The following is a 12750-nucleotide window of genomic DNA, read 5'->3' as shown; positions in this document are numbered from 1 at the left end:
TCTAACAACCACAGTCTTCCAAATAATCTCTTCCTTTTTCCCTGCTCTTCCATGCCTGGCTTCATGTGCCTCTAAACAAATTAGACTTGTACATATGGGTCCCACAGCTACCAAGAGTCAAGGCCTCATCATACCACTCCTGTAAAGTGATGTTCCCTTTTCACTTTCTTTTCTTCTTCTTCTACTTTTTGTAAGATTTGTTTATTTATTTAAAAGAGTTACACAGAGAAGGAGAGGCAGAGAGAGAAAGAGGCAAGATCTTCCATCTGCTGGTGCACTGCCCAATTGGCCACAATGGCCAGAGCTGCACTGATCTGAAGCCGGGAACCAGGAGCTTCCTCCAGGTCTCCCACACAGGTGCAGGGCCCTAAGGACTTGGGCCATCTTCTGCTTTCCCAGGTCATAGCAGAGACCTGGATCAGAAGTAGAACAGCAGCTGGAACTAGAACTGGCGCCTATATGGGACGCCAGCACTGCAGGTGGTGGCTTTACCCACTATGCCACAGCGCCAGCCCCTCTTTTCTTCTTAAGATAAATGAAATCTTCTGCTGAAGAATGGAGTACAGTTTTTCTGACTGAAATTCATGTATTGACCTTTTTTTTAAGATTTATTTATTTGTTTGAAAGCCAGAGATACACAGAGAGAGAAGGAGAGGCAAAGAGAAAGAGAGGTCTTCCATCTGCTGGCTCACTCCCCAATTGACCACAACAGCCGGAGCTGCACCGATCTGAAGCCAGGAGCCGGGAGCTTCCCCTGGGTCTTCCCACGCGGGTACAGGGGCCGAGGTCTTAGGCCATCTTCTACTGCTTTCTCAGGCCATAGCAGAGAGCCGGATCGGAAGTAGAGCAGCCAGAACTTGAACTGGTGCCCATATTGGATGCCTGCACTGCAGGTGGCGGCTTTACCCACTACACCGGCTCCAACCTTTTTTTTTTTTTAATTTTTTTTTTTTAAGATTTTATTTATTTATTTATTTGAAAGTCAGAAATAGAGCAGGGGAAAAAGAGAGAGAGAGATCTTCTATCCTCTGGGTCACTCCCCAAATGGCCACAATGGCCAGGGCTGGGCCACACCGAAGCCAGGAGACAGGAGCTGCTTCTGGGTCTCCCATGTGCATGCAGAGACCCAAGCACGTGGGCCATTTTCTGCTTTCTCAGGCACATTAGCAGGGAGCTGGATCAGGGTGGAGCATCCGGAACTCAAACTGGTGCCCATTTGGGATGCCAGCACTGCAAGCGGAGGCTTAACTTGCTAGGCCACAGGCTGGTTACAGTGTATCAATTTTCAAATGGTTAACAAAAAATAAAGAGCTGACTTTTTTCAGAATTGTAAGCACAGCAAGATTCTGTCTCACTCCTTCTCTCTGCAGGTAACAGTGGAGGGCATCGCTACGCTGCAGGAGGTGGGGGTACCGGGAGCCTTGGAGTTGGACAGCCCTGGCAGTTTGGTGGAGGAATAAACAGTGTTTCTTACTGTAATCAAGGATGTGCAAATTCCTGGCTCGCTGATAAGTTCTGTGACCAAGCCTGCAATGTGTTGTCCTGTGGATTTGATGCTGGAGACTGTGGGCAAGGTATCTTTATTGTCATAAAAACATTAAGGATAGTGATAAAAATCCTTGACAAGTTGACGGGATTTGTGATGGATATTATTATTTAAAGTAATCATGCCCTGTTTGCCCCCTTTCTAGGGTTGCATCCAAAATAATTGGAAGTTACAAGTAAAAGGACACAGATCTTTAGGAAACAATAGACTATAAAGATGTGTCTTCCTGTTACTGGTTTCGTGTCATTTTTTCAGACTAAGCAGGTTTACCTTAACTAAAAACATGTAGTGAGAGTTTAGTTTGGAAATACAGAAAGAGGCTCAAAATTCATTAGATAAGGATGATTGAAATACTGGGTCTTGTTGATAGCTTTTTCAGGGAGGTCATTTTGGTAGAAAGGCTTATTTTATTTATTTATTTTTTCAAATGGACAAATAGAGATGGAAATTGATCATTGATCATTGGAATTTATTAAGAATGGTACATACCTCTGTAGCAAGTCAGGTGAACATTCCCTATTATTTATTATGATTGCCTCAAAAGTTTTAGAATTTCTGATTATTTTAAAATCAATTTGAAGTTACTCTTTGGAAATAAAAATTCAAACCCAAAGAATTAAAGGGAAAGAAGTAAAATTCCTAATTTTTTTAAAAAGTCATATTTTTGTTCTTTTTTTCTCTAGATCATTTTCATGAATTGTATAAAGTAACTCTTCTCCCAAACCAGACTCACTATATTCTTCCAAAAGGTGAATGCTTGCCTTATTTCAGCTTTGCAGAAATAGCCAAAAGAGGAGTTGAAGGTGCCTACAGTGACAATCCAATAATCCGACATGCGTCTGTTGCCAATAAGTGGAAAACCATCCATCTCATATTGCACAGTGGAATGAATGCAACCACAATACGTTTTAATCTCACATTTCAAAATGCACATGATGAAGAATTCAAAATCCAGCTAACAGTAGAGGTGGATACAAGGGAGGGACCAAAATTGAATTCTACAACCCAGAAGTCTTATGAGAACTTGGTTAGCCCCGTAACTCTTCTTCCAGAGGCAGAAGTCCTTTTTGAGGATATCCCAGAAGAGAAACGCTTCCCAAAGGTCAAGAGATATCCTAACACAACAGAGAGAGTCCAAGAGGAGGTGAAAATTCCTGTGGTAAATATTTCTCTCCTTCCAAAAGAGATCCAGCTGAAGCTCAATCACCTGGATTTGCAACTGGAACATGGAGACATCACTTTGAAAGGCTACAATTTGTCAAAGTCAGCCTTGCTGAGATCCTTTCTGATGAACTCACAGGATGCTAAAATAAAAATAAGTCCAACCATAACAGATAAAACAAATGACAGTGTAGAAGCTCCACCACTGGCAAAACAGAGCCATGAAGGTATCTTGCCAAACAGCTTAGGGGTATCACAGCAATTACAGAGGTCAGCTCTTCCAGCAGGGACAGTAAAAGCAAATGGTCACTACCAGAGTCAGACCCTGGTCTTGGGGACCAAAGGGAGATTTAGGTCAGAAACTCAGACCCACAAAGTAGTAGGCGGGAGTATAAACTTCTCATCTCTCGCTGTTCCACTGGAAAACCATGAGATGGAAGAAAAAATCACAGGGGAAGAAGAGGAGACAAACAGAATGAAAGAAAGAACTAAAAATCACATAGGTGCCAATGAACTGTTACCTCGAAGAAAGCTACAGTATTATACAGAGAGTTACCCGGGCTTTTTGCCATGGGAGAAAAGAAAGTTTTTCCAGGATCTTCTCCATGTAAGTTATATTCAGCCTTATTCTCTCGTCTGCTCAGGGAAAATAGTAACCTTTATTTGATAATATAATAATAGCTACCATTTATTCAGCATTTCCCTGTGCCAGCTGCTGAACTAAGTGCTTTTCTGACATGGTTTCATTTAGTTTTCTAATAAGCCTGATAACAAAAATATCATGTAAGTGAGTGTACTGTTGTTACCGCATTTTACAGTTTAGGAAACTGCTCTAGTGTGAATGAGTCAGGGATTTCTCTGAGGAAGTAAGGGAACAGGGATGATACCTTGTCCCTACTTAGCATGTCAGATCTGGTGTTTCTCCAGTTTTACTGATTGGGGAAAAAGGGCCCAAGGTTGAGGTAAGTTCATCAGCTTCCCCAGCATCACAACGGCAAGTCAGTGTGAGCTGAACCTCAAAGTTGGTGCCCTCTTACCCAGAACGTCGGCCTCCACCATGCTGTGACATCGGGTGTCTCTCCCAAATGCTGTGATAGCATTACTGCTGTGGAATGCAAAGTGATTAGAAGACATTCATTGCTCATGGAAACTCAGACCTGTAGGGAAGACAGATTTGTGGGCAGATCATTGTAGCAACGAGATAAGTGTCTTCATTGAGGAATAACCAAGGAGTTTAAAGGGAAAGCTCCTTAACTCTGCCTAAAGGTGTTGGGAAAGCATCCATCAGGAAGTGTCTTGTGAGCTGGCCTTTGGGCTGGTGGGAGATGAGACCAAGAAAAGTCATGTGATTCAGGCTGGAAAGAGAAGAACACAGCCAGTAATGGCTGTAGTGCTGGGAGAACAGAAGTGAAGGAGGAACTGTATCTTCCTTCTTAAGAGTTCACAAAAATCATCTTATGCTGGTGCATTAGGCATTTACCAATTGTTAAGTGCCGAACTGCAGAATTCTTGACTGTTTATTTCTATACTTTCCCCCCTTTCTTCTTCTTCTTTTTAATGTATTTATAAAAGTACTACTATAAGCTTTTATAAGTGGTAAAAATTGCAAGCAATGCAGAAATAATACAAAAAAAAAAAAGGAAAGGTCTTCTTCCTTCCCCAATTCCCCACCTTGAGGTAATCACTATTAATAGTTAGGTGAATATCCTTCTGTAGATACACAAACATATAAGCTGTATAGTTTCTGTCTTGTAACAGTGGAATTACACTATATATATTTTTCCTGCCATTGCCTTCTAATGTAGTAGCACAGGGTACTTCAGAAAGTTTGTGGAGGGCTGGCGCCATGGTTTAGCAGGTAAAGCCACTTCCTGTAGTGCCGGCATCCCATATAGGTGACGGTTTGAGTCCTGGCTACTCCACTTCCTATCCAGCTCTTTGCTAATGGTCTGGGAAAAGCAGCAGAGGATGGCCCAAGTGCTTGGGCCCCTCCTACCCATGTGGGACACCCAGAAGAAGCTCCTGGCTCCTGGCTTTGGCCTGGCCCAGCCTCAGCTGTTGCGGCCATCTGGGGAATGATGGAAGATTTCACCCTCTGTCTCTCCGTCTCTCTCTATAACTGTGATTTGCAAATAAATAAATAAAATTAAAAAGTTTGTGAAGAAATGGATTTAAAAGATTATTTGCTGTAAAAAATTTTGAAATCCATGCAGTTTTTTCATATTACATGTTTTCCATGAACTTTTTGAAGACCCCCTCTTGTGTGGACAAACTGCCTGTGTTAGTGCCAATGTTGCTTTCAGCAGCTGCACACTATCTTTCATGTTTTGCAGTTATATTTAGTATTGCAATAAATATTCTTGGATATGTATCTTACACTTGAATAAATCTTTATTTTGGTGAGTAGAACTTCAAAGTTCACAAATCTAGTGCATCTAAACTTTGAATACTTGTATGTTCTAAAATTTTGTACTACTTTGCGCTTCCACCAACAGTATGTAGAGTGCTTGTTTTTCTACAGAGTAAACAACAGCATTTTTAATATCAGTCTGTACATTTTTATCACCTTGAGGAGTCAAACTACTTTCTCTTTTGTAAAATGTGTTTGAATTCTTTTCCAGTTTTCTTTGCCTGTGTAGTTCTGTCTCTTAATAGTTTTGATTTCATGATATTAATACTATTACATGATGAATACAAATTTGTTTCTAGTGCTTATGCTCAAAACTCAAGTGCTAGGTGCTTTGATGTCATCTACAAAAAACAGCTTCATATTTAAAACTCTATGAAATGTCTATATAGGGGCTAGCATGTGGCACAGGGGGTTAAGTTGTTGCCTGTCACACTGGCATCCCATATGGACACCAATTTGAGTCCCAGCAACCTCATTTCTGATCCAGCTCCCTGCCAATGCACCTGGGAGAGCAGTGGAAGTTGGCTCAAATGCTCCGGCCCCTGTGATTCCTTTGGGAGACCCATATGGAGTTCCAGGTTCCTAGCTTTGTCCTGGCCTAGCCATATCCATTGTTGCCATTTGGGGAGTGAACCAGCAGATATAAGATCTCTCTGTCTATATCTCTCTGTCTCCATTCCTCCCTCTGTAACTCTCCACCTTTCAAATAAATAAATAAATCTTTTAAAAAATTTTCTGTGTAAATAAATTCCCTAAATGTTGCATTGAATTGGTTTTTGAAATCTCATAATCCATGACCAGTCCTTACAGAATACTCTATAAGTAGACATTTGTCACTCAGCAGCTTCTGTTATTTAGTGACACTTGCACTGAAATCCACTCCAGTCCTGCTCTTTGGATGCTGCAAGTGGCCTCTTGGTATGAATATCATTTGCTCCTCCTGGATGGAGACTGTTTAATAACACATTATTTAAACTGGTGCCTTTATCTGTTGTTAACAAAATGTGCTAAGCATACTCTGAGTTCCTAGGAATTCTCTTTTCAGGAAGAAGAGTCATTGAAGACACAGTTGGCATACTTTACTGATAGCAAATATACTGGGCGGCAACTACAAGACACGTTTGCAGATTCTCTCCGATATGTAAATAAGATTCTAAATAGCAAGTTTGGATTCACATCTCGGAAAGTCCCTGCACACATGCCTCACATGATTGACCGAATTGTTATGCAAGAACTGCAGGATATGTAAGTTTGACTTGTATCTGAGTTGCTTGGATATGTTCAGAACTAAGGTGATCTGAAATTTGCATATTTACCAACCTCAAATTATGGCTCTGATATTTGATGTCTAACATATTAAATATATTGTATAAATAAATGATAAGAAGAAAAAGTTTCTATTTCTGTGGATATTAGATATCCTATATTCTTTGAATACAGTTCATTATGTGTTGCATTTGAACAGGTTCCCTGAAGAATTCGACAAGACATCATTTCACAAAGTGCGCCATTCTGAGGATATGCAGTTTGCCTTCTCTTATTTTTATTATCTCATGAGTGCTGTTCAACCCCTGAATATATCTCAAGTCTTTGATGAAGTTGATACAGACCAATCTGGGGTCTTATCTGACAGAGAAATCCGAACACTGGCTACCAGGATTCATGACCTACCTTTAAGTTTGCAGGTGTTGTATTTGTTTTATTCTAAACTTTGTTACCCTTTAAATGAAAAGTATAATTCTGGCAATGTCTCACACACATGTGCGCGCACACACACACACACACACACATATTTCATTTTAATGCAAGTAAAAGTAATTCTTAATTTTAATATGGGTGTTTATAGTTAGTCCGTTTTTAGTACCAGAATCAAAACCAAATTGGAAGTTAGTATCATATGAGATTACCTCTTGTTAGGTTTTCAGTAGGGATCAATCTTGTATTTTCTGGGGAAGAAGCAGGTTGTACCTGCATGTGAAATTCAGAGACTTCAGCTGTGGCTGGCTGTAGTTTTCTAAGCCAGACCCCTTCTATCTTGTGTCGGCATCCTAGAGTCCCAGAAGTAGGAAACTCATGCATTGAGAATGCCAAGATGCATGGAGCTACAAGGTATTCCTTCTTGTGATCCCTTGGACCACCTTATATAAAATGTATCTGACAGCCATTATGTTCTACTATGAGTTGAATAGGAAATATTCACATTTTTATTGAATTTATTGTAAATATTTACATTGTCTCATTAGGATACCACTCCCGATGCCCACATTCCATATTGGAGTTCCTGGTTCAAATTCTGGCTCCTTTTCCTTTACAGCTTCTTGCTAATGCTCATCTATTAGCAGGCAGTAGATAATGGCTCAAGTACTTGGGTCCCTTTCCACTCCTGTGGGAGATCCATATTGAGTTCCTGGCTTCTGGCTTTAGCCTGGGCCACCCTTGGCTATTGTGCATCTGAGAATGATGCCCCCCAACCCACCCACACCCACACCCACCCACACACACACACACAAGATGGAAGATCTTTCTGTGTCTCTCTCTGCCTTTCAAATAAAAAAAAGAAAGACAAGAAAAATTATAAAAATTCTCCTTGAAGATAGCATTTAAACTGTTTTTGTACACTCACATTTTTACTTGAAGACAGTTGTACTTACAATGCACATAACATGTTTGTCTTTTTATTTTTGCTTTGTTAGGATTTGACAAGTTTGGAACACATGTTAATAAATTGTTCAAAAATGCTTCCTGCTAATATCACTCAACTAAACAATATTCCACCAACTCAAGAAGCATACTATGATCCCAATCTGGTAAGTAGCATAGGTTACTCTATGAACTACTGATCAGATGTTATTTATGTCATTTATGTATAGCACTTCAGAATTACAGGCAAGCTCTATGTTTTCATGTCTTTGATGCAAAGTAGTAACAGATAATCCAGAATAATTTGTATCTTGCTTTGGAATATCCCTCCCCCACAAGGATATATAACCCAATATACAGATTCATTGCTTATGTTCCATTAGCAGACATTGTCATCATCAAGGATGGTAGAAATGTAGCCCCAGAGTGTTCTTGTTGTCCAAGGAGAAAAATCCCGAGATTAAACATCGACCAAGGAAAAGTTCATCTGATTTGCGTTAACAGTTTCTTTGTAGGACTAGTGGATGATTTGCACACAACTACATTTAAATACCACTTGGTTGAAATAACCTGAAGACATACAGGATACTCAAGTTTCAGAGAAGTTAAAAATGTGAAAAAAATGTGCATCTTAGAAGTCATGAAACAAGGATATCATTCAGCCCTTAACATAATGGTTACAGTTAACTTGTACTAATATTTGAGAAAATGCCTACAAAATAAGATAACATGGGGGAAATGGGTAGTATCATGTATACAGTATTATTTAAACTATGGAAAACTCCCAAGTATGCCTCTCTCACACACATACACAAGGTACATACCCTTAAAAGTCATAGAAATAATAAGAGATTAAATCATGGGTAATTTTGTAGTATTCTTTTTTTACACTAGTGTTTTCCATATTTTGTGTAATGAATAATGATGTTTGCTTTCATAATCAGAATAAAATGTTATTTTTTTAAAATTTGCTATTTTTAAAATCTTCAAACTATATAAATACTTTTTTTTTTTTTTTTTTTGACAGAGTGGACAGTGAGAGAGAGAGACAGAGAGAAAGGTCTTCCTTTGCCATTGGTTCACCCTCCAATGGCCGCCGCGGCCGGCACGCTGCGGCCAGCGCACCACGCTGGTCTGATGGCAAGAGCCAGGTACTTATCCTGGTCTCCCATGGGGTGCAGGGCCCAAGCACTTGGGCCATCCTCCACTGCACTCCCTGGCCACAGCAGAGAGCTGGCCTGGAAGAGGGGCAACCGGGACAGAATCCGGCGCCCCGACCCGGACTAGAACCTGGTGTGCCGGCGCCGCAAGGCGGAGGATTAGCCTAGTGAGCCGCGGCGCCGGCCCAAATACTTTTTCATTGACTACAGATAAGTAAATAACTATGGAGAAAAATGATAAAGTCCGTTAAAAATATGATTCTTGAAGGAAAAAGTGCATTTATGTAGCATCCATTGTGTATGTCAGGCATTATGTTTCTCACTTGTGTTCTCAGAGAACCCCATGGAGGCTCACTTATGAACAGATACAGTGTGACAGGGCATCCATTGGTGAAAGGTCAGCATGTCAGCTGTCAGAATATAGAGACCAAGTAAAAACATTGCCGATCATGTAGTGTATGACATGAGTTACTGTGTACCTATGTTCTGCTTTAAAGATAATTCTGTATTTCTGTATCTTAAAACTACAAAGCTGAGACAGAGAACTGAATTTACAGCAGTGGAGGAAGCAGATTTGAATCAGCAAGTCGAAAAGGAGACTGGTTCTGGGTTGTGGGTTCACAGGATGCCTTGCATTGAGTTAATAACAGAATCGCAGCACATCGATGTGCTTTAGCAGTTTCTCCTGGACTTTTGGCATTATCCAGTAGGGTAGAGTACTGTAGGTTTATGAGAAATGCTTTGCAAACTATGGACTACTTATGTAAATGTTATTTTTACCAGTGTGTTTTTAATGACTTAAAAGGTACTTAAATGTAATCACATTAGGTGTTTTTCCTGTCTCTAGAGAGAATAGAATCATAGATGTATTTTAAAAAATATATAAATTAGATTGTATAATCTAAAGAATATTCTCAGTTGTAGGACTTTCTGTATTTTCCCAAAATTTGGGGCTATCCCAGCACTAATAAAATAATGCAATCAAGTCTAAATTGTCAAGAGGTCAGTGGTCCGGTTTAAAAGCATTTTTTTACATCTATGTACAACCCCAGAGCAGGGCCAGGACAGAAGAGGAGGGAAGGAAAGACAGTGTGGGCCTAAACCAATTCCTGCTCCTCCTCCTCTTGTGTTTTGGTTTCTTTGGGACAATGTAGGGATGTGATAGGAGATTGCTTAGAGGCCACTGACCTCACCCAAAGCACCACAGAGCTTTGCCAGTAGCCCAGCCTATTTTAGCTCTCAAGGCTTCACTGTTGCCCACATCTGTGTCTGCATTTGTTCTTTCACATGCCAGTCTTTCCTCCTCTAGTTTTCTTCCTTTTTCTTGCAAACTCTGGGTTCCTAGTAATACCTGCACTTAAATTTGTAGAAGTATTTTCTTTCTAAGAAAAATGAGGTACACATAGAAAGCAGTTATTTATTTTGCCTTGTGATAGCCACAATAAAAGATTATTGAGAAATTTTTATGTTTTTAAAAAATACATACAAGTTTACTCATTAGCAAAATAATATTTTAGTGTTTGCCAAATTTCAGGCATGAAATTTAGAAGCAAATATTCTTTGAGAGCTAAAAATTAAATAAGGCCACATTGTTAATTATTATAATTTAGTCTTGAGGCTCATGTACATAAACTGTTTAAAAGGCACTTACTGTTTAAAAGCTACTTATGTAATAAGCATTCATTATACTGGCAGTATCAGTTCATAATACTTGAGTGAACTCTTAAGGTGTAGGCTTCATCACTGTAATTAACTGCAATTACACATAGGATGAAGAAAATATTTTCTAGTTAGACTATAAGAGTCACAAGGTAGCTTATGAGTACATATAGGCTAGTTAATTATATTTTGTTTTAGAAATTAGCTTCCTTTCTGAAAATAAAAGTAACATCTTATTAAGACTTTTAACAGATGGTGTACAGTGAGGTGTGATTAAAATAAAACTTTATATATGAAATCAGGCTACTAACCACTGAGCTATAGTATGTAATTTTATCTTCTTAAATTTGCATTAAAATATTCATCTTGATTACTGAGCCTTTTGATGCCCCTTTTAAGTTTTGCATTCAAGATGAGTGCCTCACCTCACCCTACTCTTGGCCCTGATGCAGTGTCTGCTGTACTTGTATTTTCTTACAGCCACCAGTCACTAAAAGTCTAGTAACCAACTGTAAACCAGTAACTGACAAAATCCACAAAGCATATAAGGACAAAAACAAATATAGGTAAGTAGTACACATATTTCTTCTTAGTTTAGTTTAAGAATAATTACAGAGGTCTGTTTTCATAACTTTACAATATTTTATCTGTTAAACATTCTTTTATTATTTATTTGAGAGTATTTTCTCTAGTAGTGCTGAAATGTTAAGTTGTTCTCTGGATGTTAAGTCCACTAAAGTTTTGAAAAATGTTTTACTATTGAAATTACTCTTTAAATATGTTTTGATAATTAGGTTTGAAATCATGGGAGAAGAAGAAATTGCTTTTAAAATGATTCGTACCAATGTTTCTCATGTGGTTGGCCAGTTGGATGACATAAGAAAAAACCCCAGGTACTGATTTTTTTTTTATTTTTTTTTATTTATTTATTTATTTATTTATTTATTTATTTTTTGACAGGCAGAGTGGACAGTGAGAGAGAGAGACAGAGAGAAAGGTCTTCCTTTGCCGTTGGTTCACCCTCCAATGACCGCCGTGGCCGGCGCGCTGCGGCTGGCGCACCGCGCTGATCCGATGGCAGGAGCCAGGTGCTTTTCCTGGTCTCCCATGGGGTGCAGGGCCCAAGCACCTGGGCCATCCTCCACTGCACTCCCTGGCCACAGCAGAGAGCTGGCCTGGAAGAGGGGCAACCGGGACAGAATCCGGCGCCCCGACCGGGACTAGAACCCGGTGTGCCGGCGCCGCTAGGCGGAGGATTAGCCTAGTGAGCCGCGGTGCCGGCCCCCAGGTACTGATTTTTAAAAATTATTTCTAAGGGTGAGTGTTGTGGCACAGTAAGTTAAGCCACCACTGGAGATACCTACATCCCATAACAGTGTGTCTGTTTTGACCCCAGCTGTTCTGCACTTCTGATCCAGCTTTTTGGTACTGCACCTGGGAGTCAGGAGATGACTGCCCAAGTACCTGGGTTCCTGCCAACTACATAGGAAACCTGCCTGGAGTTCCTGGCTCCTGGTTTTAACCTGGCCCAGCCCTGGCTATTGCAGGATTTGGGGAGTGAACCAGCAAATGGATGATTTCTCTTTGTTTCTCCTTCTGTATCACTCTGCCTTTCAAATTAATTAATTAATTTTAAAAAGTATTGTTTCTGTTTACACAAATACATACGAATAAAAGGCAATAGGACTAGAGAGAAGGAAATGACATTTCTTTTTGGAGCATACAGAAAGGCATAATGATGGAGACAGTATTTGGCTGGGGTTGACTACAAGGTAGTTGGTCGTTGAAGTAGATCCCCTCTACAGGGAACTGGGCTGGACTTCTGAGTGTCAGGAGGCATGAGCTCTTTGGTGACCTAAGAAGCAAACAGTTTTGTGGGGAAGGGAGAGGCTAGAAAGCTGAGGGTCTCCTAGTAGCATTTTTCGAAAGATACTTCTAGAGCAATTGTTTTGGTGTTTAGATTTATATTAACAAGATTTATATTATTATCCATATCGGATGCCAGCACTGCAGGTGGCGGCTTTACTCACTTACACCACAGTGCCGGCCCTGAATTTCTTTTTTAACTTTACTGGGGAATATGTATTTCACCAATTTTCTTGGGAAAGAAGACATCAGCATATAAAATTGAATAGCTTTTATTTTATTTGTTTGAAAGGCAGAGTTACAGAGGT

At 39.9% G+C, this 12750-nt stretch overlaps 1 protein-coding gene across 3 annotated transcripts in view; it reads left to right on the top strand.

Moving 5' to 3' along the window:
* The window catches only part of GNPTAB (N-acetylglucosamine-1-phosphate transferase subunits alpha and beta), an 86088-nt gene that overhangs the window by 59219 nt on the left and 14119 nt on the right, over nucleotides 1-12750 (top strand). For all 3 annotated transcript variants that reach the window (XM_002711224.5, XM_070052755.1, XM_051845814.2), the window contains 7 exons: nucleotides 1371-1574; nucleotides 2230-3314; nucleotides 6163-6362; nucleotides 6583-6802; nucleotides 7811-7924; nucleotides 11057-11142; nucleotides 11371-11469. In XM_002711224.5, coding sequence (XP_002711270.1) covers nucleotides 1371-1574; nucleotides 2230-3314; nucleotides 6163-6362; nucleotides 6583-6802; nucleotides 7811-7924; nucleotides 11057-11142; nucleotides 11371-11469 — 2008 coding nt within the window. The remainder of the gene's footprint in view (nucleotides 1-1370; nucleotides 1575-2229; nucleotides 3315-6162; nucleotides 6363-6582; nucleotides 6803-7810; nucleotides 7925-11056; nucleotides 11143-11370; nucleotides 11470-12750) is intronic.

Source organism: Oryctolagus cuniculus, chromosome 11 (genome assembly GCF_964237555.1).
Source record: "Oryctolagus cuniculus chromosome 11, mOryCun1.1, whole genome shotgun sequence".
In the NCBI taxonomy this organism is placed as follows: domain Eukaryota; kingdom Metazoa; phylum Chordata; class Mammalia; order Lagomorpha; family Leporidae; genus Oryctolagus; species Oryctolagus cuniculus.
This window is presented reverse-complemented; position numbering and strand designations above follow the sequence as displayed.